The 27,469-nt window shown below is 40.5% G+C and overlaps 2 protein-coding genes across 7 annotated transcripts in view; one reads left to right on the top strand and one right to left on the bottom strand.

Moving 5' to 3' along the window:
* Nucleotides 1-320: 320 nt before the first annotated feature.
* Nucleotides 321-27,326, top strand: XPA (XPA, DNA damage recognition and repair factor). 5 transcript variants are annotated; one of them, XM_058694839.1, is made up of 7 exons: nucleotides 323-614; nucleotides 2,571-2,681; nucleotides 7,710-7,815; nucleotides 10,740-10,905; nucleotides 14,897-15,014; nucleotides 17,513-17,742; nucleotides 23,370-23,507. In XM_058694839.1, exons 1-6 carry the CDS (start codon nucleotides 443-445, stop codon nucleotides 17,632-17,634), a joined length of 795 nt encoding a protein of 264 aa, XP_058550822.1. In that variant the 5' UTR covers nucleotides 323-442; the 3' UTR covers nucleotides 17,635-17,742; nucleotides 23,370-23,507. The 5 variants fall into 5 exon arrangements, with proteins under 5 accessions (XP_058550820.1, XP_058550822.1, XP_058550823.1 ...); XM_058694840.1 differs by lacking the exon at nucleotides 23,370-23,507 and adding an exon at nucleotides 18,413-18,442; XM_058694838.1 differs by lacking the exon at nucleotides 17,513-17,742 and adding an exon at nucleotides 24,744-27,326 and having other exon boundaries at nucleotides 330-614; nucleotides 23,370-24,480.
* NCBP1 (nuclear cap binding protein subunit 1) overlaps nucleotides 26,228-27,469 on the bottom strand; it is a 38,479-nt gene continuing 37,237 nt past the window's right edge. For both annotated transcript variants that reach the window (XM_058694830.1, XM_058694831.1), the window contains one exon: nucleotides 26,228-26,760. In XM_058694830.1, the coding sequence (XP_058550813.1) occupies nucleotides 26,647-26,760 (114 nt within the window). In that variant the 3' untranslated portion in view covers nucleotides 26,228-26,646. The remainder of the gene's footprint in view (nucleotides 26,761-27,469) is intronic.

Genomic DNA, 27,469 nt, shown 5'->3' on the forward strand with positions numbered 1-27,469 from the left:
TGGAGAACAAACTGAGGGTTACAGGAAGGGTTGTGGAAGGGGGGATGGGCTAAATGGGTAAGGGGCAGTAAGGAATCTACTCCTGAAATCATTGTTGCACTATATGCTAACTAATTTGGATGTAAATTTAAAAAAATAAAAAATAAAACAAGTTAAAAAAAAAAAAAAAAAAAAAAAAAGACTACCGGGTACTGAAAATTGACCTCGGCCTGAGTCCTCCCAGGTGACCAGCAAGCGGTTTCCCCAGCGCAGGCGCAGACCCCGCCCACCGCCCCTGCCTTTCGTCCCCGCCTCCTCAAAGTGCGCAGGCGCTCTCCTCGGAGGTTGTATGGTGAAGTCAACGCCGAGGCGGTGCGGGCATCGCGGCGGGGCGGTGGGCAGGCTTCGGCCCGCTGATGCGCTTGCGCGGGGCTAGATTCTCTGCCTTTTGGGGAGCGTGGAGATGGCGGCGGTTGGGGGACCTTCGCCGGAGCCGGCGGCTTCAGAACAGCCGGCGGAGCTCCCTGCATCGGTGCGGGCGAGCATAGAGCGGAAGCGGCAGCGGGCGCTGATGCTGCGCCAGGCCCGGCTGGCGGCCCGGCCCTACCCGGCGACGGCGGCTGCGGCTACCGGAGGTTTGGGCCCTGGCGGCGCTGCCCCTTCCCTCTGGCGGGCCGGGTACCAAGTCCTGGGCGTGGCGTCGGCTGCCCCCTTGTCTGTGCTCCTGTCCTCCCGCAGTCCCGGGAGTCTGCTTGGCGGGCCGTGTCAAAGCGGGCTGTGCGAGACCGCCGGCGGGTCCGCGCTGGACCCCGGGCTTTCCTCACTGCACCTGGGCGGCCCAGCTGCCGTCTTTAGCTTGGGGATGCGGCCGCTCTCGCCGTCGGGAGGTACCAGCCAGTGTCGGTGGGCGCCTCAGCTTTCCCTTTCTGCTCTCTTCCTGCTGTGCCTCCAGCAGTCCCAGCGGTAGTCCTCGTATAAAGCTTTTAGACTTGTAACCCATTGCAGGAATAATTCTGCACCGTTCCCGAATTCATCAACTCAACAAAGGGCGATTGAGTGCATATTCTGGACCCGGCACCGTGCTTGCTACGTGCTGGGGCACCAAGAGAGGTGGTGAGCTCCTGCCTTCGTGGGGCTCTCAAGAGTAGCGCTTGTTGTGCTTCACACCTTTCAAGTTAGCTAATTTGATTCTGTTAACTTGGAAAATAATTAGGGCAGGGTTTGATACTGGTATTTTACTGAGGTGGTAACTGAGGGCCAGGAAAGGAAAGGGATCTGCTGGGGTTCATAGGATCAACTCCAACAGGTTAATCGGGACTAGAATTGAGGTTATATGATACCGGGTTCAGGGCCTTTCCTTGCCACCGACTGCCTCTTCTATGCAGCCATCTCTCAATTTTAAGAAGAAAGGCTGTTATTATGTCTAAATGTTATCTTCCCCCCTTTCTTAGGGCAGCCCTTAACTGCGTGTCTGTCATCTATGTATGTACGTTGCTGTGGTGTAATTTTCCACTGGAGCCAAGTAATAATCTTCCCTAGGGATTGAAAATATAGTTTGGTTGACATGCACTTCTTTAGGACCACCTCTGTAACACGAAATACACATGTTCCTAAAGCCACGTCCCATACTGTATGAGTAGTTGAGCACATGTAGAGCCCTTTTCACCAGCCAGAAGTAAGGAAGAACACCAAGAGTCTGGGGCTGGCAGCATGTCTTTATATTTATACTGACCCTGAATCTGTAAATTCCAGCCACTTTTAATGGTTCTGGTCTCATCCTTTCTGTTTTCTAGTACTTTTTTTTATTAGTTTCTCAACTTGAGACGTTCTGGAGTCGGGACAAAAAGTTGTTCATTTGCACTAATATTTGTGATTTTGTAAAGGTTTGTAGATCTGTACTAAATGGCTGTGGAACCCGGGTGTGTAATAGAACAATAAGCTGGCATAAAACCTTTGGTCATGGAAAGCAAGGTAGAATGAATATTCTGTAAGGTTTCCCAGGCACTGACCCAAGAACTGAACTGTGCTGTAATGTGGTATACAACCTGTTGTGCTTCAAGAGTTAGGTTTGGTGCTGAGATTTTTTATCTTTGCAGTACTTTTATTTCAGTGTGCCGTACAATTTTCATTTTCCGACTGAGCTGTGACATAGGCCATGAAAAAGACTACTCCAGCTGGAGTAGTCAGGACCATCACTTGAGCAGGTGCTCAGTCATGCCAAGACAAAGCCCAGTTTCTCCGCTGCCCCACCTTGCTGTTTCCCTAGACCTTTAGCACCACATTCTAAGCAAGTTCTTCTCCGTCTTTTTCATGGCATATGTCATAGATCAGTCTTTATCCACAGATGATGTGATTATGTATGTAGAATATACAGACTGTTTTACTCCTTTCCAACCTTTATGCCTGTTTTATTTTCTTATCATCTTCTGCTAGCTGGGCCCTTCAGTATAACATTGAGTAGGAGTGTTAATAGTGGACATCCTTGTCTCGTTTGATATCTATTAAATTTAAAGAAAGTTCCTGTTTATGCACAAGGGAACTTAAGGGCTTACCTAGTTAAGTCATTGACCACTTTTACTTACTTTTTATAGGCGTGGCTAATGTAAAAGCAGCCCCAAAGATTACCGACACAGGAGGAGGCTTCATTCTAGAAGAGGAAGAAGAGGAACAATGTACAATTGGAAAAGTTGTCCATCAACCAGGTAAAGTGTGTTTCCATAAAGTTGGTATCTAGATTGGTCATTTTGAGTTACATGCATAATTCTTTGCAAACTGATGTTAAATAATACCTTCTTATAATCAGTGAGCAGGTTAGCTTTATAAGAGTGACAAAGTTTGGCAGTTTTGCTGGTAGATTAAAAATTAAACAGATTTAGGGGCGCCTGGGTGGCTCAGTCGGTTAAGCGTCCGACTTCGGCTCAGGCCATGATCTCGTGGTTTGTGAGTTCAAGCCCCGCATCGGGCTCTGTGCTGACAGCTCAGAGCCTGGAGCCCGTTTCGGATTCTGTGTCTCCCTCTCTCTCTCTGACCCTCCCCCATTCATGCTCTGTCTCTTTCTGTCTCAAAAATAAATAAACGTTAAAAAAAAAAAAAAATTAAAAAAAAAAAAAAAAAAAAAAGAAAAAAAAATTAAACAGATTTAGCAATGATTAATTTCACTTGGAGTTTGTATACTTAGGTTTGTTTTATGATAGGCCAGGATAGCCAATATATTCAGTGGTTGAATACTCAGTTATCTAGATAGGCTGAAATAAGGGGCTAGAACCCAAGAGATACAATTTAGAACATTATTTCTTTTGTTTGTTTGAAGGAAAAAAAATGGGATATGTATCTGTATATATTTATCTTGGTGAGGCTTAAAAAACCCATTCTAGGGGCACCTGGGTGGCTCAGTTGGTTAAGTGTCCAACTTTGGCTCAGGTCATGATTTTATGATTCGTGAGTTTGAGCCTTGCATCAGGCTCTCTGCTGTCAGGGCAGAACCTGCTTTGGATCCTCCGTCTCCCTCTCTCTGCCCCTCCCCCACTGGTTCTCTCTTTCTCTCTACCAAAATAAATGAATAGACTTAAAAAAAATGCATTCTAGTTTTAGCTGTGGGAACAGAAATGTTATGTATTCACCAAGATGGGTAATAGTCTTGTCCTTCTCTGTGTGCCTAAACTCGTTTCAGAAGCTGAGACTTGAAGGATTAAAATATTTGTTCAGTTTGGGTGCCATATTTAAGAGGGATGTTGACACGTGTATAGTGTCCAAAACGGGGGGGTCAAAACGGAAGCCTTCAAATTGACATGTGAGGAACAGTTGTCAAACTGGTTAGGTTTAGCTTAGGAACACTTCTAACTGCCTGCAAATGCAAGAAGTGCCCCGTTGTGGAAGAGAGCTCACACTGTGATTTGCTTTGGAGGGCAGAACTTGGAACAGTGGGTGACGATTACAGTATGGTGAGAGAGTATAATGAAGGAGTGCCTTACATATACTTAGCACTTTGCACTTACAGAATGTTGGCACATAGAGCATGTGAGCCTTATGGTGACTCTGAAATGGAAAAACTTTCTAACTATGTAAATTGCTGCCTCTAAATAGCAAAGCGTTGGAGGGGTTCAGAGATTAAAAGACCACCTGACCAGGATGTTTTAGAAAAGCCCTGTATGAGGAGGGAAGGCATTGAATGAAAGATCTTGAAAGTCTCTATGCTTTTATGGATATGAAGACTCATTGTAACTTTTTTCTGTAGATTTTGGAATCAACTGTGGGCTGTAAAGCCTATGCTTTTATTTAACAGATCACACAACAAATATTTATTGATAACCTATTGTAGTGCCTTCCTGCTTAACTAAGGTATGCATGTGGCATTGCTTGGTATGCTGCTGCTTGTAATAAGAACTTTGGTAAGGAATCGTGGAAGTTAGGGAAAGTGTGTGTTGGTTTGCAAACTGGTCTGGTGCACAGACGGCAAGAGAGACCAAAGAAAGAGACCACTCCAGATTGGTAAGTGGCAGTGTTAATTAATTAGCAAGGGAACTTATAAGGCTTGTCTTGGGTGGCTGCAAGACAAGCAGATCTCTGCAGCCACCTGCCAAATCTTAACAGTTTATATAGAGGCCTTAACTGGGTTCAGTCACATATTCAGGTCAGGTGGCCTCAATGACACTTACTCTCCCAAGGCTTTGTCCTTGGAACAGCTCCCACTGTGGGATTGATGGGCAGAATGTGCATTCCAAGAACAGGGTAGGGAGTGAGGAGTCTCTAATTGCCCAGGTCTGGCTCATGGGTCAGCTGGCCATCATGTCTTCTCCGTTACTTCCTTCAATAGTGTCTCCTTTGGGAGGCCAATTAGAAAAGGCCCTCATTCTCTGGGCTTAGTTTGGGCTAAGGCTCATGGCTTAAAAAGTGGTCATGGGCTGCATTTTGGCTCCTGTTTGCCCCCTTGGCCAGATGCCTTTGCACGAGGGGGCTGGCACAACTTGATGTGGCTGACCTGTGTGGGTAGAAGAAAACAGGGAGAATGATTAATATTTTCTATCACGTTTTCTTTGTTAATTTTAAAGACCTTCAGCATAGCTGAGAAAATCAAAATTATTTGAGTCATTTGCCTATAAAGCAAAGCCTGTCAAATGCTTTTATAATCTAGAACAGAGGTTCGTCAGAATAACCAAGAAGATGATAGGGGAAAGTGGAGGGTGAAGAGGATCTAAAGGTACAGACTTTTAGTTACAGAATAAGTCATGAAGATGTAATGTACAGCATGGCAACTAGTTAATAGCACTGTACTGCACATTTAAAAGTTGCTAGGAGACTAGATCTTAAAAGTTCTCATAAGAAAAATTTTTGTGGGGCGCCTGGGTGGCTCAGTCGGTTGAGCGTCCGACTTCAGCTCAGGTCACGATCTCGCGGTCCGTGAGTTCGAGCCCCGCGTTGGGCTCTGTGTTGACAGCTCAGAGCCTGGAGCCTGCTTCCGATTCTGTGTCTCCCCCTCTCTCTGACCCTCCCCCGTTCATGCTCTGTCTCTGTCTCAAAAGTAAACATTAAAAAAAAAAAAAAATTAAAAAAAATTTTTGTAACTATAGCAACAGATGTTAACTAGACTTACTGTGATAATTTCACAATATATGTATAAATATTGAATCATGTTGGACATGTGAAACTCATACAATATAGCACTTATACCTCAAAAAGATATGCGTGTGTTGGGGGGGGGTGTATACACACATACGCATGTGTTAGCTCTGTCCACAGAAAGGGCCTTGAAGTGAAGATAGCCCAGTAGCAATGAGCATACCTGGTGTCCAGATCTTAGATTCTGATACTGTTCCCCCACTAAAAGGAACCAGGGCCCTTCAGAGAAATAGCTGATTCTAGGGTTGGGGCAGGATGGCTACCAGGTGAGTTTGGGGCATTTTGTAATGCCAGTAATATATAAGTATTCAAAAAGTAATAGAGGTATGTTACAGGGACATAAGAGCCAGCTTGAAGGGGCTCCTGCTGGCCACATCTGAGATAAATTGAGCACCAAAGTAATTAAGGACACTAATAAATTCGATACCATTGGAAAATACAGGAATCCATGAGTCTATGTCAATAATAAATACATGAATAAATGAATGGCCAGGAGGGAAGGATCTTGCATACAGTTGACTGCCAGTTTCCACATGGCAGATTTAAAGGGATTGATGGAATTGAAAAATCATTATGTAATTTAAAACTTTTCATTATAAAGAGTTCTTAAAATTAGGAAAATATCTGCACCTTTTATGGCTTTTGATTAGTAATGCTATGCAGTAGCCTCCTAATTGGTATTTCTGACTGCAGTTTATCTCCATTCTTAACACATTCTGTAATCAGTTTTTTGAAGATATCATTTTGACTATATTTTAGCTTTTCCTTTTGTCTATAGCTATGTCCCTCTAATGTTTTACAAGGAAGAGTGATATTTTTGTTGGAGTTTGGAGATTAGTGGAATTGAGGGATGGTAGAATATTAACTGACCTTGTGGTGTTGGGAGTAGGTAAGGGAAGGCAGTGGTAGGAATATATTGAACAAATTGTGAACAAATGACAACAAATGATAACTCTTCCTATTGGGAGTTGTGGCGGTTCTTAGAGCTGGGGCTTGGCAGTAGCAGTCATCCTGAAGAGAACCAATTGTATAGGATAAAGATCCCTAGCTAGGTGTTTGAAGTCCTTAAAAAAACTGAGCTTTACCTAGTGTAGTTTCTGTGCTGGGAATTGAGGGTGGATAGCCAAATATAATCTTTACCCTCAAGTTTACAGTCTTGTGATTGAGATCAATGTATTTGCCCTGTTCATGGTGGTGTTGGGGGCCAGGTGGAATGGAGGGAGAGAAAAAGTTTCCCATTTGGTAGTGAATCCTGTGTTGTCTCTTCTAGTGTTAACTTGCTCTTTGCTGCTTTCCCCATGTTATGTGTTAGTGCCCATCTTCCTGTCTAAGCAGCTCCCTCCCCTCCCTTCGACTCTGGGACTCACCTTTCTCTCAGAAGTATGGTGGTAGGCCAGATATGGTCCCCACAGATGTCCACCGTCTAATCACCCTGGAACCCATGATATATAACCTTCTGCATCAAAAAGGAATTTGCAGATGTTATTAAGGTTAAAGACCTTGAGATGTGGGAGATTATTCTCTATTATCCAGGTGGGCCCGGTATACTCACAGAGATACTTAAAAGTAAAAGACAGGAGAGAGTCACAGGGAGATGTGATTATGGAAGAAGCCAGAGTGGTGTGAGAAACTGCTACTTCCAGCTTTGAAGACGGAGGAAGGAAGTCATGGGTCAAGGAAGGCAGGCAGCTTCTAGAAGCTGGAAATGGCAGGTAATAGATTGTCCCCTAAAACTTCCGGAAAGGAATGCAGCCCTGCATACACCTTGGCTTTAGCCCACTGAGACCTGTGTCAGACCCACAAACTTCAGATCTGTAACATCATAAACTTGTGTTGTTTCAGTCAGTAAATTTGTGGTAATTTGTTACAAGCAGCAATATGAAACTAATACAAGTACCTCACACATAGGTTTTGTGTTCAAAAATACTTGATGAATTGATAGTTTTTTCCTTAAAATTTTAAGGTAAGTATAAGATTACCTAATCATGTTTTGTCTTTTAGGTAAATGTATTTGCATCAGTTATAAAGTACATACTGATAAATTTAAGATAGGGGAAAATCTATTGTTCTGTTATAAAAAAGGACACTTAAAGAATTAACCTTCCTTTCTTTAGGACCTGTTATGGAATTTGATTATGCGATATGTGAAGAATGTGGTAAAGAATTTATGGATTCTTACCTTATGAACCACTTTGATTTGGCAACTTGTGACAACTGCAGGTACTTACTTCAGACAGTGTTCTCAGTTGCTAACATTTAATGTTTGCATGCAGCTTTAGGGCAAATCAATAATTAGAGCCATTTGGATTTAATATTGTCTTAGTAATTATGATTTTTGTTTTGGGTGTTTCCTAAAATTTTTGTGACTTCCATATTGCTAAAGAAATACGGAAGCCCGTGCTTGTGAAAGGTACGATGTGTCGCAGAAACAGGAAGGATGGCCCTGATTCAGCCATAGATATGTCCTCTCCTTTCTGTGGGCCTGGTGGGTCTTTACCATCTCTCAGTAGCAGGTTCCTAACCTCTCTCTTCCCCCAGCTGCTAAGGGTCCTCTGTGCTTACCCCAGTGTGTGTAGACATACTGGTCAGAGGACTGGGGCCTTCAGTGAGAGGAAGGGAGTGAAGCGTCTCCAGCCACTCCCCTGGCACTCTCAGAGCACCCCCTTCCATGCACGCTTTACTCTCCTGAATGGGCAGGGGGAGAAGAGATGAGGAAAACTCACATTCTTCTCTCATCCTTTTTCTTCTTTTCCTAGCTGCTGTCCTCTTCTTCTGTCACCCCAGGATAATCCTTCTCATTCCACATGGTTTTGTCCTTGCTGTTTACCCTGGCCACATCCTGTGTTGGTGTCTTTCATGCCTTAAGACCCTACCTTGGAGTCTTACTTAGCCCTCTTATCTGTTCCCTGGTCCCACTTCTTGGACCTGCTGCCCTAGACCTTTTGCTCACCTGCCTGGAGGACTTGCCCTTTCTGAGTCCCTGCTGCAGCCATCGGGAGACATCCCCATTGACTTGTTGCTGTGTAGGATCTTGAGAAGATAGAATCCTGAGAAGATAGAGATGTTTCTGGTCTTGTGATTGGATCTGTGACTGGAAATGTTTGGAATTACAAATTCCAACATTCCAAAAACGTTGGAATTACAAACAATATAAAGTCTCTTCCCACTGACACACAGTGGTTAAGGTCCACAGTATTGTCACTCTTTAAAGTACGGATAGCTTTTCGGGGCGCCTGGGTGGCTCAGTCGGTTAAGCGTCCGACTTCAGCTCAGGTCACGATCTCACGGTCCGTGAGTTCAAGCCCCGCGTCGGGCTCTGGGCTGATGATGCCCAGAGCCTGGAGCCTGCTTCCGATTCTGTGTCTCCCTCTCTTTCTGACCCTCCCCCGTTCATGCTCTGCCTCTCTCTGTCTCAAAAATAAATAAACGTTAAAAAAAATATTAAAAAAAAAAAAAAAGTACGGATAGCTTTTGGGAACAAAATTACCACGTATAATCTTATTTCCATGAGAAATTGATGTATCACTTTAAAGAAAGTTGTGGAAAGTAGTCTGGAAAAAAGATATTTTTAAACTTCAAAGTAATTAGGAACACAGCCTTCCATTCTGTTTCCTTTCAAAATTTTTGAAGATTTTAATTTTAGTACAGTGTTGTTTACCTGTCACCTCCTTTAGCTTAAACTTCCAAATTATTTAGCTTTCATAAAGTTATTTCTAATGTTGAGTCTCCCCTACCTGATCTATACCTCATTTCAGTGAAGGCCAGTTTTATTTACTGTATCTCTGCTTATCCAGTGTTTATTCCAAATCCATTTGCCTCTGTTGTTCATTCCATATCCTCACTCAGTTTATCCCCTTACCCCCTCACCCACTTCTACCTCAGCTGAGGCCACCATCAGCCCTTGCCTGGAGCACCGCACTGGTGGTCTTCTAACTGGCCTGTGTCCCCCACTTTGCACCATTGGCCTCTTCTATGTAGATGTTTTAGTTAGAACTTGTCAACGGTTCTTAATCCATCTGGAATAGAATGGTCTCACCACTGCTTACAGGGCCCCTGCCTGTCTTTAACTTGATCTCCCATCGTTCCTCACCTTCGTCCCTCCCTTTAAGCCTTCTGGTCACACCGGCTCATTGCAAAGCACATTCCTGCCTTAGAGCTTCTGTTCTCTCTGGTTAGGATGTTCTTTCTCCAGCTCTTCAAATAGGATGTTCTCTTTTTATTTTTTTTAATGTTTATTTATTTTTTGGGAGAGAGACACACACACAGAATCTGAAGCAGGCTCCAAGCTTTGAGCTGTCAGCACAGAGCCCGACACGGGGCTTGAACTCAGGAGCCATGAGATTATGACCTGAGCCGAAGTCGGACACTTTAACTGAGCCACCCAGGCACCCCTTGATGTTCTCTAACTTTTTAAGGGCCCTCTTCAAATGCCCTCTCATCAGTGGCCTTCTTTGATTACCCAGTCTACTAGAAAATTTCTTTTCCCTTGCCATGCTTTATGTTCCTTTATAGCACTTTTATCTGTCATGATGTTTGCTTATTGATTGTCTTCTCCTAACCAGAATGGGAGCTTCATGAAAACAAGGCTTTGTTTTCTTCTTTGCTGTATTCCTAGTACCTGTACCTAGTACCTTCCATGTATCTGGCATGTATGTGGAGAAAAAATAAATGAGAAGAACTATGTAATTGACTATGTCCCCGTTTTTACCTTGGCTTTGAAAAAGCTCAAAGCCAACTAGAAAGTGAACTGTGTTGGGACAGTTGGACCTTGCATATTTATATTCCTTTTGGCTCACTCATCCTGACTTTGTGCTTTGATTTATATTTTCTCACTCATTGGGTCTTATTTCTCCTTTATATTTACTGTACTCATATTAAGAGATTTCAAATCCATTGTGGAAAAGAGGGACTTTAAGTAGAAAAGAAATTCTTAGAGTGTTAAATGACCTGGATCTTTGGCTAATATAATCTAGCTTTTCCAAATAAGTATTTTTCTGTTAGAATTTTTACGCTGCTAACTTGACTGTGAGAGTCCAAGGAAAAACTTTTATGTTTAGGCACGCATGCCCCTAGGTTGTTGGACTATTTGAAAACTTAGTTTATTTAAAATAGCTAACTTAGTACTGGACTTCATTTGTTTTCAGAGATGCTGATGATAAACACAAGCTCATAACTAAAACAGAAGCCAAACAAGACTACCTTCTGAAAGACTGTGATTTAGAAAAAAGAGAACCAGCTCTTAAATTCATTGTGAAGAAGAATCCTCATCATTCACAATGGGGTGATATGAAACTCTACTTAAAATTGCAGGTCTTTGATAAGTTATACTCATGTTAAACCCTCGATCAGGTGAAGTTTTAACAATAAACTAGTGATAATTAGTTTAGTTTTTGCTTACAGTTAAAAAGATCCTTTTCCTTTTGTTGTTTTGCTTACAAGTTGCGGTCATATGTGATGACATTTAATAACATTTTACTTTTTGGAGTGGTACTTTGGGCAAATATATTACTATGGAGTAATGTTACTAGTGCAATTAGGGAACTAAAAAACTTGGGAGTTAAGGGTTAGGCTCCATTTCCCTACCCACCCACCCTCCAATGAAATTCTTAAAAAGTTTCAGGAATTTCACAAATGCCTAAGATCTAACTCCACTTGGGAAATAATCATCTGGATCCCTGTCAAGTGTCCAAGTAACTCTACTGTGTCTCACAGTGGATCTTCTCAATTCCTCATGTGGTGGTGATGGTGCTATAGGTGTGCAGAGATAGTTACCCACACCCATAAGGAGTCACTAGCAGCCTCCTGTATCCATCCCACAATGGTACAAAGGTTATATTTTTGTGCCAGTATATAAAAAAATACTGGGAGGCATTGCTTTAGAGCAGTTTGATTGGAAAATACTAGAAAATCCTACTATCTCCAAATAAAATTAAGAAGCTGCATTGTAGGGGTGCCTGGCTGACTCAGTCAGTAGTACATGCAACTCTTGATCTCAGGGCGTGAGTTGCTTCATGTTGGTGTGGAGCCTACTTAAAGATTACAATATATATATATATACATGTATATATATATATATATATATGTATATACGTATATACATATATACGTATATATATGTATATACGTATATACATATATATACGTATATATATATATATATAGTAAAACCAACCATTTATTGAATTTTATTAAACCTAAGACACTGTTGATTAGAAGATTCACTATTATTTTATGTACCATTAACAATTAAAAAATGCCAACCCAATGCTTTCTCATTACTTGAGGCTTTTATTTTACACTTACTGAAATAGTGCCATCAGACTTAGTATAGTTTATTTTATTTTATTTTTTTTTGCTATACGTCATGCTTGTGCATACATAAATAGGAGAACGCAAGTATGGATAAGATATTCCTAAACTTTGCATTCAGAGTCCAGTTCTTCTGAATTGCCTTTTGACTCAGTTGTTAAAGTACCAGAAAGTAGATTGCTGCTGCAGCATCTTCAGGGGTATTAAATTGTGGAAAATGTGATGCTTTAGAATTTAGGAAATGCCAGTATATCCCTTTATTATGTTAAGAGGAAATTTGAGCTTGGCTACCTTGATTGATATTTTGGTCCCCTTAACATTATTGTGAGAGAGAGCCTAAGCATAATTCTTAGTATGTATGTGAGTCTCCTAAATGTAAATAAATATTATAAAGAGTAAAGATATTATAATGCAAAGTTTTTAAACAAGAATAAAGGCTTTTAGGTCATTCAGGTACCAAAGTTTAAAAAGAAGTTGATTCTCTAAAGAAGACATCCGGATGACCAACAGGCACATGAAAAGATGCTCAACGTCGCTCCTCATCAGGGAAATACAAATCAAAACCACACTCAGATATCACCTCACGCCAGTCAGAGTGGCCAAAATGAACAAATCAGGAGACTATAGATGCTGGAGAGGATGTGGAGAAACGGGAACCCTCTTGCACTGTTGGTGGGAATGCAAACTGGTGCAGCCACTCCGGAAAACAGTGTGGAGGTTCCTCAGAAAATTAAAAATAGACCTACCCTATGACCCAGCAATAGCACTGCTAGGAATTTACCCAAGGGATACAGGAGTACTGATGCATAGGGGCACTTGTACCCCAATGTTTATGGCAGCACTCTCAACAATAGCCAAATTGTGGAAAGAGCCTAAATGTCCATCAGCTGATGAATGGATAAAGAAATTGTGGTTTATATCCACATTGGAGTACTACAGGGCAATGAGAAAGAACGAAATATGGCCCTTTGTAGCAACATGGATGGAACTGGAGAGTGTGATGCTAAGTGAAATAAGCCATATAGAGAAAGACAGATACCATATGTTTTCACTCTCATGTGGATCCTGAGAAACTTAACAGAAACCCATGGGGGAGGGGAAGGAAAAAAAAAAAAAAAAGAGGTTAGAGTGGGAGAGAGCCAAAGCATAAGAGACTCTTAAAAACTGAGAACAAACTGAGTGTTGATGGGGGATGGGAGGGAGGGGGGGGTGGGTGATGGGTATTGAGGAGGGCACCTTTTGGGATGAGCACTGGGTGTTGTATGGAAACCAATTTGACAATAAACTTCATATATTGAAAAAAATAAATAGGGGCGCCTGGGTGGCGCAGTCGGTTAAGCGTCCGACTTCAGCCAGGTCACGATCTCGCGGTCCGTGAGTTTGAGCCCCGCGTCAGGCTCTGGGCTGATGGCTCGGAGCCTGGAGCCTGTTTCCGATTCTGTGTCTCCCTCTCTCTCTGCCACCTCCCCCGTTCATGCTCTGTCTCTCTCTGTCCCAAAAATAAATAAAAAACGTTGAAGAAAAAATTAAAAAAAAAAAAAAATAAATAAAAAATGAAGTTGATACTCTAAAGATCAGAAATTAGTCAAGTGGATGGAAACCGTAATGAACTGAAGAGGAGGAAAGGAGTAGTTATGGGTTCTCTGTGGTAGGAGGGTTTTTGGAGGTGACCTCATATTGAGATGTCTGTGGCTAAGTTTTTTGGTGAGTGTGACAAAACTTATCAGATGCACCAACTACTTGTACTTCTGTGAATTTATGTGAAAACAATGTATCCGAGAAATAATTATAGTCAGAGGACAGCTTTTCTATTTATAGTCTAATTAAGCATACATTTATTGAGGGTTTTATAGGCTTAAACAGAAGTATTATTGAGTTTCTAAGCACTAATTTTTAAAAAATTATTTATTTTTTAATTTACATCCAAGTTAGCATATGGTGCAACAATGATTGCAGGAGTAGATTCCTTAATGACCCTTACCCATTTAGCCCTTCCCCCCTCCCACAACCCCTCCAACAACCTTCTGTTTGTTCTCTATATTTAAGAGTCTCTTATGTTTTGTCTCCCTCCCTGTTTTTATATTATTTTTGCTTCTTTTCCCTTATGTTCATCTGTTTTGTCTCTTAAAGTCCTCATATGAGTGAAGTCATATAATATTTGTCTTTCTCTCTAATTTCGCTTAGCATAATACCCTCCAGTTCCATCCACGTAGTTGCAAATGGCAAGATTTCATTCTTTTTGATTGCCGAGTAATACTCCATTGTATATATATATATATATACATTGTATATATAAATATATATATATATATATATATATATATATACACCACGTGGTATATATATATATATATATATATATATATATATATATATACCACATCTTCTTTATCCATTCATCCATCGATGGATATTTGGGCTCTTTCCCTACTTTAGCTATCATTGATAGCGCTGCTATAAACATTGGGGTGCATGTGCCCCTTTGAAACATCATACCTATATCCCTTGGGTAAATACCTAGTAGTACAATTGCTGGGTTGTAGGGTAGTTCTATTTTTAATTTTTTGAGGAACCTCCATACTGTTTTCCAGGGTGACTGCACCAGTTTGCATTCCCACCAGCAATCTAAGTGCTATTTTTTTAAAGTTTATTTATTTTGAGAGAGTGCACTCAAGGAGGGGAAGGGCAGAGAGAGAGGGAGAGAGAATCCCAAGTAGGCTCCACACTGTCAGTGCAGAGCCCAACATGGGGCTCAATGTCATGAACAGTGACATCATGACCTAAGCTGAAATCAAGAATGGGACACTTAACCGACTGAGCCACTCAGGCACCCGTCTAAGCACTATTTAATCTCTTAAAAAAATTTCAAATACTTACAAAATTGCCTTTGAGTGAGATCATGTTTTGGTGCTCACGGATTTAATCATTAAAACTTTATAATACTTAACAACTCTGAATGACAGCTTATTTAAATATGGATTCTGTGTTGTAGATTGTGAAGCGGTCTCTTGAAGTTTGGGGCAGTCAGGAAGCATTAGAAGAAGCAAAGGAAGTTCGACAAGAAAACCGAGAAAAAATGAGACAGAAAAAGTTTGATAAGAAAGTAAAAGGTAAGTGGCTACATTTATCTCAGGAAGGACCGTGTTTTACTGACTTGCAAAAAGACTTTAGCTAAGTTCTTCTTGTTCAAAAATCTGTCACCAGTAGATTGGTATGTTTTTTCATAGATTAAAGAAAAAAAGACTTAAAGTTTGCCCCCAGTAGGTGTTTGAGGCTCTCGGTGCAAACCTCACAGTACTGCAGTTCTAAAAAGCATGTAAGTCCTCCTCTTAAAGTGAATTATGTTTTTATGTAGGAATAGTGGGAGGATCAGGGATATCTCCCTGGTCAAGGATATGGTATCAGTTCAGTCTTAATTAAATATGACTAACAGGGTTATAAACATCAAGGATATCCACCAGCAAACTTCTCTAATTGCTTAAAATGAAAAAATTCTGCCTCATTGTTAGTCATCTAATTTAGTAGCTAGAAAGAGCCTTCTCGCGTCAGTGGGTCTAATCCTTTTTTGTTTATATGTGAGTAAAAGACCTAGAAAGGTAGAGTGACTTGTTAACTAGATCATTATTAGCGAGGTGGGACTGGAACCAGGCTTTCCTAACTGAAAGTCTGCATTGGTACATTCATTCCTCTGTCCAGACATCTGTCTATCCATTCCTTTGTCCATCTATCTCCGTATTTGTTTGTCCATCCATCCAGTTACGCATATGTGTGTAAGTCTGTCGTATCCATCTGTCCATCAGTGCATCCAGTAATTAGTGTCAACTATGTTCCAGGTACTGTGCTGACATAAATGCTGGAGTCAGAGTTGGCCAGAAGAGAAAGGCCAGTAAACTTAATATCATATGGGAGCATGATAAGTACTGTGATAGTGGTGAGCACAGGGTGCTCCCGGAGCACTAGGAGCATTGTTTGCTGTACCGCAGAATCCCTAGAAAGAGTCTTACACAGTAGGCATAAATGTTCCTTATGCAGTAATTGTCGAGTCCCAGTGTGGTGTCAGGTGTATATAGATAGCGCATATCCTATGTATTTACAGGGCTCTGCATATACTGAATTGATCCATTTAAAATGAGGGTCTTAGCCATAATAAATACTTTTGTATGTATTTAGGATTTAGAAGAGGTTTTGGAAGATAGTTCAGATGTCTTAAAAAAGAACAAAAAATTTTTGAATATAAGCCTGCCTTGTTTCTTCGTGAGGATATGTTTTCCTCTCTTTTCATCATAAGATTAATTCATGTGCTGTGCAGAAAAGTTAGGAAACTGCAAAGAACTTGTATTCTAATTCCCAGAGACCATCAGTAGTGATGTTTTAATGTCTGGTTTTTTAGTTCTTTTCAATGCATAGACGCTTTAAAATTATTTCTTATAAAAATGGAATTTTATGAAGCTAATTAAAACAACCTCTTAACATCCCTATTTATATTTTTATATATAGTTACTTAAAATGCCAGCTCCTGAATCAGAGGGTAAGCACACTTTTATGACTTTGTTAGAAGTTTCCTCTTGCAAACTGCGCCATATAAAAGCATTTCATTGAAGAATCTTCCCCAAATTAGCCACTGCTGTACCAAGCCATTGAAAATACCTGCAAGAATCAACTGAGAGGTTTTGGAAAGACTTTTAAATTTGGTCCTTTTCATCTTTTATTAGGTTATGCTCTACCTCACGCTTTACTCTAGCCCTTCCTTCTTCCTGCGTCAAGGAGAGCCCTGAAGGGTACAGTAACAGAGGGCTTCTTACTGGGTTTGAAAGAGGACGGCAGAGTTACAGACTAGTTACACATCAGCCTGGGGTTTTTACTACAGCTACCCTGAATCAGTCACCTCAACTCTTCCTTCTCTACTGCCTCTTTAAGCAACTTTCCTGGTGGTGTTTTGGTACAGACAGTAACATATGGATAAAGGAGTTAGAAACTCAGACCTGCAGAGTGATCAAATACTTTAAAAAGGAGGGCTATCTGTAGTTTTTATTGAGATACTATTTCTGTAGTTTGGTCAAGATGTCTTCTTCTAAAGGTGGCTAAATTTCTCTAATTTGACCAACAATAAAAGATGATGGCATCTGTTTTATGCTTTTTGCTATAAAAATTAAGATAATCCTGTAGATCAACTATTAGTTTGAATAGAACAGTTCTTTTGAGATTTATACAATTTTCATAGGTATTAAGTATAATTGGCTGTTTCTCTCACTGTATCAAATTGCTGCCATTAATCACCAGATAAAACTGGATTTTCCTCTTCCTTGAAGAGTTCGAATTTTCCCTGAATTTTTTCTTGGACCTCTTAAGACTGGTTTCTTTAATTCAGTTCATTTCCTGTCTGGATGAAGCATGCCTTTTTGAGGAAATTTTTTCTGAGTGGTTACAGAAGTGGTAGAGTTTCCAAGTCCCTATAAATCTTAGAATGTTTTTCTGTTTCCTTTGCATTTGAAAACCTGAGTTCTCTCTCAACTATATAAGCATTACTCCATGTCTTCTGGTGTTTAATGTGCAGAGGTCAGCGTGATACCCTCTTTAATTATGGCTTCTTCTTGTTGGTTTACTTTAGAGGTTGGTGAATATGTTCCAGTCCTCCTGACTAGGCCACAAAGGGCTGAGAGTGGAGTAGACACTGTAGAGATTAGAAACAAGGACCTTACCATGCAGTTTGCTCAGAACAGAGAGGAATAAAAGCAAGTCTAAAAGTCTTTTAGTTGAAAAGAAATTGGAACCTGGTTCCTCTTGGTCTTCTGGTTTTGATCCACAAAGAAGCTGACACAAAGCTTACTTAATGTAAAGGTAAGAGATTACATTTACCTGCTTTTAGAATATGATCTACTTTAGCAGTTTGAGAAAGAATTGATCTTACTACAGAAGAAATTTAAGTATAAATAGCATAAAGTATTTACAAATACAGACAAAGTGAGAGACAAGAATTGTCAGCAAATTCACATTGTTATAGATCTCTCCAATCCAAGAAGGCATAAGTAGAAATGATGGCGTCACCGCTGCTCAGTTTAACTGGATTTCAGAAAATGCCCTGCGTGCTGGCTTTGCTATCAGATGAGAACTTTCAGTTGGTGCAGATACACAGAACGTTTTGGGCTTGCATGCCTCTCCACAAATAAAGTGGAGAGGAGTATAGCTTTAAAGAAAAGCCTTAAGTTTTCTCTTACCTAGTACTGGCAGAGGTTGGCCTTCTAAAAAATGGAAAGTGATTCTTCATTGTTTGTTACTATGCACTTTCCCCCCAAAAGAGGTGGGTAAGAAAAGCCCATTTGGGGGCTCTTTCTAAGTGAATGGAGATTTTACATCCCGGACCTGTGGTTATATGTATGACCATTTTCAGACTTCTGTCAGCAGTTTGAAGGACACAACTCTGTGTTACTCTGCTTCAGTTTATGGAGGACAAGATCAGATCAAAGCTTCATGTTATTTTGACATTTCCTTGCGATTTTTTTCCCTGTAGTTAACAAGGAGCACCCTGTGTCAGAAGTTCTGTGTCAGAACTTCCTGCCGTCCCATCAAGTGTTCAGAAACTTTGGTCTCCTTCATCTAGTTCTGTTGTGCGTTTACCTCAAAAGCAGCATTGGGCCTCTTCGAATACATGCTGCCTCTTGTACAAAATTAAGATATTAAGCCAAATAAAATTAGTTTTAGAGTGGCATAAACTAAATTTTTCAATGAAACAAGGATTTAAGGGAAAACTTCTTTGGGTAAAAAGTATAAGCAATCTCTGAAGATATCCATAGTAAGACACTTGTAAATGTCCAAGAGAGGTAGCCATAGCTTTCTGTGCTGTGAGCTTCTAGGCCGGTGGGACTAGGAGGTTGCAACACGGATACCCGCTGTGTTGTTCTGCAGCTCAGCTGGGCTTTCTGGGCTGTGTGGCACATTTCCTCCTCCCCACCCGCAAGGTTTCCTTAGATCTCCCCAGGGCTAGTGAATCTTTCCCACTCTTGGAGGCTCTGACCTTTCTGCCTCCCTCTTCTCACTCAGCAGTAGGTGGTGACCTCTGCTTTCCAAAGTTTTAAGTTGCTTAAATGAAGTAACATAAACTTATTAATCTTTAATTAAAAACATTTTAATTTCACCAGATGTTGACATTTTGCCACATAGGTTTACACACACATACACACACACACACTGCTGAACCATTTAAGAGTTTTCTTGCAGACATTGTGGTTTTTAATATTTCAGCATGTCATCTCCTGTAAACAATGACGTTCTATGTAACTGAAAACAGTGTCACAGTAAGTTTAATATTCATAAAATGCTATTGTCTAGTATGTAATCTTTTCCCAGTTGTTCTAATGTCTTTCACAGTGTTTTAGTTGTTGGAACAAAGGGGGCCGGTCAAGGGTGATGCCTGTGTGTACTCTTTTAGGTCCTCACCTGTTTTATCTTTCATGACATTGACATTTTTAAAGAGTCCGCCACCTTTTTTTTGCAGAATGTCCTTCTATTTAGATTTATTAGGAATAATTAGGAAGGAATGCTTCCTAGGTGATGTGTCCGAGTGTGTCACATCCGGAAGACACGCTAGACCAGTTCTCTAAGAGAGTGATACTCCGTTTGATTGCGCGGTTAAGGCGGCATCTGCTAGATTTCCCCACTGTCAAGGTACCCTTCCCCTTTGTAATTCGTAGGAAATCTTTGGGTTGGACTCTCCCATACTGCGGGAACACCCCATTCCTTAAGTCTCACTCAGGTTTTGGTACAACGGGGATGATTCTTGCCTGCGTTTGTTGTTACTAGGGTGGATATAAATGGTGATTTTCTATTTCTGTTATTCTTTCTGTAATTCTTATTTGGCTTCCTTTGGGAAGAAGACCTTTTTTAGTATCAGTTGGCTTCATGGATTCTTACTTTCAAATCAGTGTTACAGTCCATAACTGATGCATTTTGAAGCTCAAATGGTCTCAAATTTGGTCTCTTCCAGCTAGCTCCTGACTTTTTAAGTTTCATTTTGGAATGGAGTTCAGACTTCCATAAAATTGCAAAGATAAGTATAGTTAAGGACACCCACGTATCCTTTACCCAGATTGATAATATTGTTGGGGCGCCTGGGTGGCTCAGTCGATTAAGCGTCTGACTTTAGCTCAGGTCATGATCTCACGGTTCATGAGTTCGAGCCCTGCATCGGGCTCTGTGTTGACAACTCAGAGCCTGGAGCCTGCTTCAGATTCTGTGTCTCCCTCTCTCTCTGCCCCTCCCCTGTTCACACTTTTGTCTCTCTCAAAAATAAATAAACATTAACAGATCTATTGTTAATGTGCCATTTGTACTCTGCACACAACACACACTCTTTTTGGAACCATTTAAGAGTGGGTTGTACATCTTTACCCTTTACCCTAGTACTGCAGCGTGTGTTTCCTAAAAATAGCAGTGTTCTCTTACAAAACCAAAGTACAGTAGTGATATTTTGATCTAATCTGTCATCCATATTCTAGCTTTGTTTGTTTACCCAGTAATGTCCTGTGTAGTTTTTCATTATAGTACAGGATCCAGTCTAGAATCAGGCATTGACTTGAGGTACCAAGTCTTTCTAAATTTCTTTATTATGGAATATTTCCACAGCCTCTCAGACATTTTTGAAGAAGTCTGTTCCCTTCCCCACCTTGCCTTTTTAGAAATGTTTTTCATTTGGGGCTTTTCTGATGTTTCCCAATGGTTAGATTCAGGTTATGCGTTTCAGGCTGGAGATAGTACATAGGTAGCAGCACATCTAGGGACAGATGTCCATCTGCCCTTGATAAGCAAAAAAAAAAAAAAAAAAAAAAAAGTTAAGAGCAAACAGATACCCTTCTCCTTAATACCTCCTTGGAGATTTAGCAGCCATTCATGGATGGTTCTTGCCTGAAGCAGTCTTCAGTATACTCTTTGCAAAAATTTTCTAATTTCACTGCTCTCTTCACAGTTAACCAGTCAGAAGTCCACATTCCACAGCATCCCTTCTGCCATTTATTATTATATGGATTCATGAATTCCTGTCCTTATTTGTCTCCGGTTTGGGCCAGTAGGAGTCTCTTTAAGCTAGCTCCTGTGTCCTTTTGCCATGTCTAATCATTTGTTGAAGGTTTCTTTCTAGCACAAAACACGTGAATATATTTTTATGTCTGCCCATATATATTATAAATTAACACTGAGTTCACACTGCTATAGCCAGTTCTAATCCAGAATGCTAGGGTTCATTCTAGTTTTCTTCTTTGTAACTCCCTTCTCTGACAGTGAGAACCTGATTCCCATTATCCTTAATGTGGTTATCTGACCGACACCCGTTTGTGTGCTGCCTCCACTGTAGGGAGATCCTCCTTCCCTTTCTTGGGCTCCCTCTGCCCTACCACAGATGCCTGCCTGCCTGCCTGCCTTGCTTCACTGAATGGTTGTTCAGGAAGTGAAAGAAGGCAAAAAAATGATAAACGTATCAGTATTTTAGTACTTATTTTCTAGTCCATTTTTCCAGGAATGTCTAGTAAATACTAAAGATTTACCTTCGTTTCTTGTCATTGTTCTTGATCGACTAGCTGAAGGATGGGAAGAAAAAGCCGTAAAGTCAGTAAAAACCTGTGTTCAATTATGACCAATTATGGTCAGTAAACTAGATTTTGTTGTAAGTATTCTTTTAGCATTAAGCAAATATTTTTCTTATTTATCTTCTGGAGTTCATGTAATGCTCAAAGCAGGTAGAGGTTAGCTTAGTAGTGACTGAGACTGGGTCAGATTTAGAGTGTGTTTTCTCAGTGGAGTAGTAGAGGAAAAGTGGCTAGGTAGGATACCTTTTATCAGAACAAAGTTGAAAAGTAGTTATTAGAATTCAAACAGGAGACCTCTTCCTGTCATTATCTGAAGCCAGGAGGCATCTGTGCTGGTCAGCACATGATTTCACTTTGTATTTAGAAAATGTCCTAAGGTAAAATAATAAAAGGATAGGGCATTCCAGATACATCTAGAAAAATTTGCATTCTTCAGAGAGAGAGAGAATATAGGAAGAAAGATTGTTTGGATGAACACAATTTTCCCCATAGTTTGGAAAGTGTCTAGAGGTGTATACACGGAAGCTTGACAATAATGGTGTGAGATAAAGTGCTTCTCATACTGGAGGTGTGAAAGGCAGCACAGCTTTAGTGGTTAATAACACAAAGACACCTTTGCCATTGACTAGTGGTTTGACCTTAGGCACAACATATGTAACTTCTTTGGGCCTCAGTTTTCTCAGCTGTTGAAACTGGGATGATAGTTTACTTATCTCAGAGGGTTGTGAGGATTCACTGTGTTTATAGATTCAGTGCTTAGAACAGTGCCTGATATATAGTCCTATGTTTGCTTATCCTTCTGACGCAGTGAAGGGCAAATTACAAAGATGCAAGTATTTAGATACTGCTTATCATAAATCTGAAAGGGATTAAAGAAAATGTGTGATTACTTGGTGTCCAGTGATTTTCTATGGTTGAGATTGTGTAACCTACTCTTTCTTAGGTAGTGCCCCTGTCAACAACAGTGCTGGGCTTGATTGATCACTGGTCAGAACAGAATAATGTAAACCGTGTTGCTTATTATTCATTAATTTGGAAACTGAGAAGTTACTAGCTTAATTTTCAGTTAATAGTAAGCATTTGGTGTCTTCAGGTAATGCAGTGTGAACTTTTAAAATGTAATTTGGCTTAGTTGCTTTCAAAGCATCCAGCAGTTTTTTTTAAATGATGTTTTCACACGATGCAGTGGGAAACATTCTAAACACTGGAATAAAGGACTTGGATTCATATGCTATCTTTGTTCTCTTTCCCTACCTGCAAAAAAATAAAGTGAAATAAAATAAAAACTATGGTTCTTTCCAGCTCTTAATTGTCTCTGATTCTTACATTTAGGTAATACAAGAATGCAATAATTGGCAGTCCCTCTTCTAAAATATCGCTCTCATTTTATAGGATAAAGAACTGAATGACCTTCAGGTCAGGTGCAAAAGCAGTTTTTCTGAGATGAGACACCAGCATAGCAACAGAGTTCTTGGCTTTCTAGTTATCAGACATAACTTGACCTGCCTCTTACAGAAGTAGCTCCTAACATATGGAACTTTGAAGTTCTCCTTGTCCTGAGTCATCCCAGCTGACACCCCTTACCTGCTGTGGCATCATTTTCCTTAGCTGCTTGAATAAACCCCATTCTTTTATGATCTTGTTTCTATTCATCTTCTGAAGTTTTGTGTTTTGCTGTCCCTCTAACCCATTTACCCCATTTCTCTATCAACCACTTCACATGGCTCCCAACAGTGAGGAGTAATTTCACAGGCCAAGCTTGCCATGGTTCTAGAATCAATTTTGTTATAAAAGTAATGTAAACCGTTATTTGGTTTATACATACACCCCTGGTGGATTTGGGGATTCAGCTGAACAGCATCATTGAAAAACTGGCTTTTATTTTCTTAGAATTACGGCGAGCGGTGAGAAGCAGCGTGTGGAAAAGGGAAACAGTTGCTCATCAGCATGAGTATGGACCAGAAGAAAGCCTAGAGGAGGATACGTACCGGAAGACTTGTACCATGTGTGGCCACGAGCTGACCTATGAGAAAATGTGACTCGTAAACTGTAACGTTGCCACAGATGAACGGGACACTCCTATAAATCATGCTTCAGGAAGAAATTTGTATGTTGTGGCTTAAAAGCAAGTTTCAGTAAGGGTCCAGCAGGTCTGGTTGTAGGCAAAATACTGGGTCTGGGATTGCTTTTTTCTACAACAGGGATGGGAGCCAAGGGGCGGAGTAGGTTCAGAAGTTAGGTTAAAGCCAAAATCGAGAAATAAGAAACCAAGCCAAACCCTATATTGGAACAGGAGGAAGAGCTTTTAATAACAGCAGAAGCTGGCTGAACAGGATCCTTCTCCCAGAAATAACGGACGGTGGTAGATCCTGAACCCAAGGCTGGCCGGGTCTTCTAGACCCTGTCTCCGCATAAGGGAACTGGGGAGCTGTTGTTGGATAAGCCCTGATTCCCAGCAGGAAGTGAGTTGTGGGAGTCTGATCATGTTTCCTGTATCCTTGGGGTTTACCACCATAGGCCTTAATGTCCATGTCTAGGTAGCCCTTTTCAAATCCAGATTCAAATGGAAAAACAGCCATATTGTTTTACTGATCAAAGAAGGTACTGTTAGTAAGTTTATCATAACTTGCTAACATTTTACTGAGCATTTACCATGGGCCGGGCAGGGATGATGCCAAGTGGCTTACGGGTATTCTCCTATAATCCTGGGATGGAAGAGAACTTCTCTGTTTAATTAGCACTTCTAAAGGAAGTGATCACCTACAACCCACCATCACCCCAGACATATGGATCAAGTTTATCCATTTAGTTCTGCCTCTGTCTTATCAAAAGGCTTACAAGGTAGTTATACTAATAAGAGGATTTGATCCAAATGTGCCTGATTACAGGGTTTGTGCTTGTTTCTTACAAAAACATTCAGGTTAAGATAAACCGCATGTTTTCAAATTGTTCTTTGACCTGGCTTTTTTAGTCCTGTTGCTACAATCAGAGAAATAGGATGGTCATATGTTTTCATTTTCCTTTCTAGATCAGATCTTGCAGATTATACTTGAAGAAAGGCAAGTCTGAACAAGTCCAACCCAAATAGGCTTAAGACTGTAATTACTAATTGTTCTCTATACAAGTATCCAATATAGAAATGTTTTATATAAATATTAAAAAGTTTAATGTATTAGTCAAGTTTTTTTTTTTTTTTTAAATGTGCCAATTATTCATTCAGTAAAAACTGGACAGTGGGCAGCAAGACCTTCCTGGGACCGTGAGAAAGCTTCCAGCTTGAGGACAAGAGTACTGAGGGATCCAGGCAGCTGACAACAGCATTACTGCATGGGAGATATAGAGCCCTTGAGCCACATGGACCTAGGTTCCAATTCCATTTTTTAGCTGTGGGCCTTGGGTAAGTTACTCTGTGGGCCTGTTTCTATCTGTCGGATGGGCATGATCCTCTCAGGACTGTTTGAGGATTACATATGGCAGATCTGTAGCACGTGGCATCTAACAGCCACTTGTTAATGAGCACATTAATATATATATAGTATATAGTTCCCAATTTGTCTAGTTTCTTATATCTTTGAAATACAGTCTGCAGTTTTCCCTAAACTTAGCTGCCAGACTGTGAGCGGGGTCACATCAGTGCATTCTTGACATGAGAGGATCCAAGAAATTCCTCTAGAATTCGGATCAAGCAAGTATAATTAGTCAAACTCTGCAATACATTGTGAAAGATTTATAAGTCAGTTTAGGGTCAAAGTTCCCAAAGCCTTAAAGGGTCATCCTTTTGGCTTCTTGAGGACAAGAGCCATGTCTAACTGAATACTGTTTGTGGGAAGGAGGAACAGTATAACCCAAAGAATATTTAGCCGAGAGCCTGGGTTTTAGACTCCTTTTGGTAGTAACCTGCCATGCACCCTTAATTCTGTGAACAATTCTTGTTTTACATGGTATGGTTATTTAAAAATCCTAGGAGTTCCCATCTCTTGACTATATTCTGTAGTCACCAAATGAAGGATAATCCAAAGAGACCACGTAACAATATGAAAAATACTAATACAGCATAAATTTATGACATAAATAAGTGAAAGACACCTATGTTGTACAAACAGAGAAATACTACTTATCAGTTGTGGGGTTGTTGATAAATTTTTCCTCAGGTTTAATGAAGGCTTATTAAAATGCTAGAAATTTGCAATGTCAGATAATTCCCTATTTTGCATATTTTACATGTGTACTCATTTATTATCTTAGTTAAGCTTTAATACCATGTAAGAAACTGGCTCAAGAATTAGTAACTCCTTGGACTTAAATTCTATAGAAACAAAGTCCATACCTACAGTACAGTTTTAGCCAATCCAAACTAGCTACTTCTATTTCCACTTTAGCATGTACTTCATAATTGGACATTGGACAAATCTGTCTCAGAGAACAGAGGAAATGACCGGACAGCTCTAAGGTAATGGTTCCCAAACTTGTCCACACACTGGCAATCACCCGGGATCACCTGGGGAGCCTTAAGAACTACGGCTGTGTCCCCCGCCCCCCTGTGGTTTAATGTAGAAAATAACTTTAAAGACTCTCAGGTGACTTATATTCAAACAGATTTGGGTAGTGCTAAATAAATAACACTTAATATGTGTAACATTTTAAAACACTAAGATCTGAAGAGAGAATTGTGAATGAGGGAAGAATTGTGAATGAGGAAATCACCAATCTTAAAGTAGATTGAGATGATAAATCATGAAATACCAAAGTTTAAAAAACATTTTTAGTTTTATTTCAGCCATGTTAGGTTATCCATGAGCTGTGAAAAGCTATGCTACTTGATAGTAAACCCACCAGTTCTATATACTACTTTGTAAGCTGGACCTCTAGTGTTCACATACCTCAAATCGCTTATCTTTTGTGCCTTAAGGAGAAAAAAATACCAGAACAGTTGTATCTGTCACAGATATAATACATCCTATGGTCATCGTCACATTGTCAGTAGGGAGTATTTGCCTTGTAGGGCCAATTAAAGGTAATCAATTCTCTATTCTTCACTGTCCTCCTCCCCCCCCTTTAGTAAGTGAAAGGGTGCTACAAGAAAGCAAGCATTCAAACCATCAAAAATAAGACAAATTATTTTGAGATATTAAAAAAAAAAAATCTTGACAGGGGAGTAAAACGACCCTTAGGCCTGTAGGGCACAGAACTGCTGGAACACAGCCAGGATATGAGGGTCTAATTCAGCGGTGAAGAGCAGGTTCTCCAGGGTCACCATGTACTGCTGGATTATTTGGTGATGCTGTGGACGTAAAAAAGGGGGTGTTTAGATCAGGAGAAAGACTGCATAAGCAATCTCGCAGGATGTTTCCCTCAGCAGCCTGCCCACGTTGTGGAATGATGGGAAGGGTTTGGGGAAAAAAGTGGTTATGCTTGATAGGAAGAATGGGCTCCTGAAAAGCCCCAACATTAAGAACATGTAGAGGGAAATGGAGAAAAAGGGATGTTTGATAACTTAGAAACTGGTGAGAACTGAGTCCTTTACGTAAATGTAATTCATGCTTCAAGGCTTGGCAAGAGTGCCTGGTGCTACAGACTAGGTTCAGCTGGGTCTCTCCTAATTAGGACCAAAGACAGGGCTTTGTAAACGGAGCCCAGACAGGGACTGACCCGGCAAGATTAACAACCCAGGAAGGAGGATTAGAATGAAGATTGCTGAAACAAATATTTTGCAATAAAAGTTTTTTTGCTCTTATTGGTTAGAACATTTAAGATTGTAAAAGAATAGAGAATTAGCCAATGACCTGTTAATTTTTTTTAACTATTCCACAAAATAAACCCCAACCTCAGAATAGGTCTTAAATAGCTCATCTGTCTCACTGAAAATCAGTGGCTTGAGGCTATGTGGGAGGAAAGTGTCATGAAATAATCTCTTCTATGTGTGCCTGTCTGACTTACATACACGGAGATCCCTACCGGACTAAAGAATGGCAGGAGTCTGAACTGCATAT

The sequence above is a fragment of the Neofelis nebulosa genome, chromosome 12 (assembly GCF_028018385.1).
Source record: "Neofelis nebulosa isolate mNeoNeb1 chromosome 12, mNeoNeb1.pri, whole genome shotgun sequence".
Taxonomy (NCBI): domain Eukaryota; kingdom Metazoa; phylum Chordata; class Mammalia; order Carnivora; family Felidae; genus Neofelis; species Neofelis nebulosa.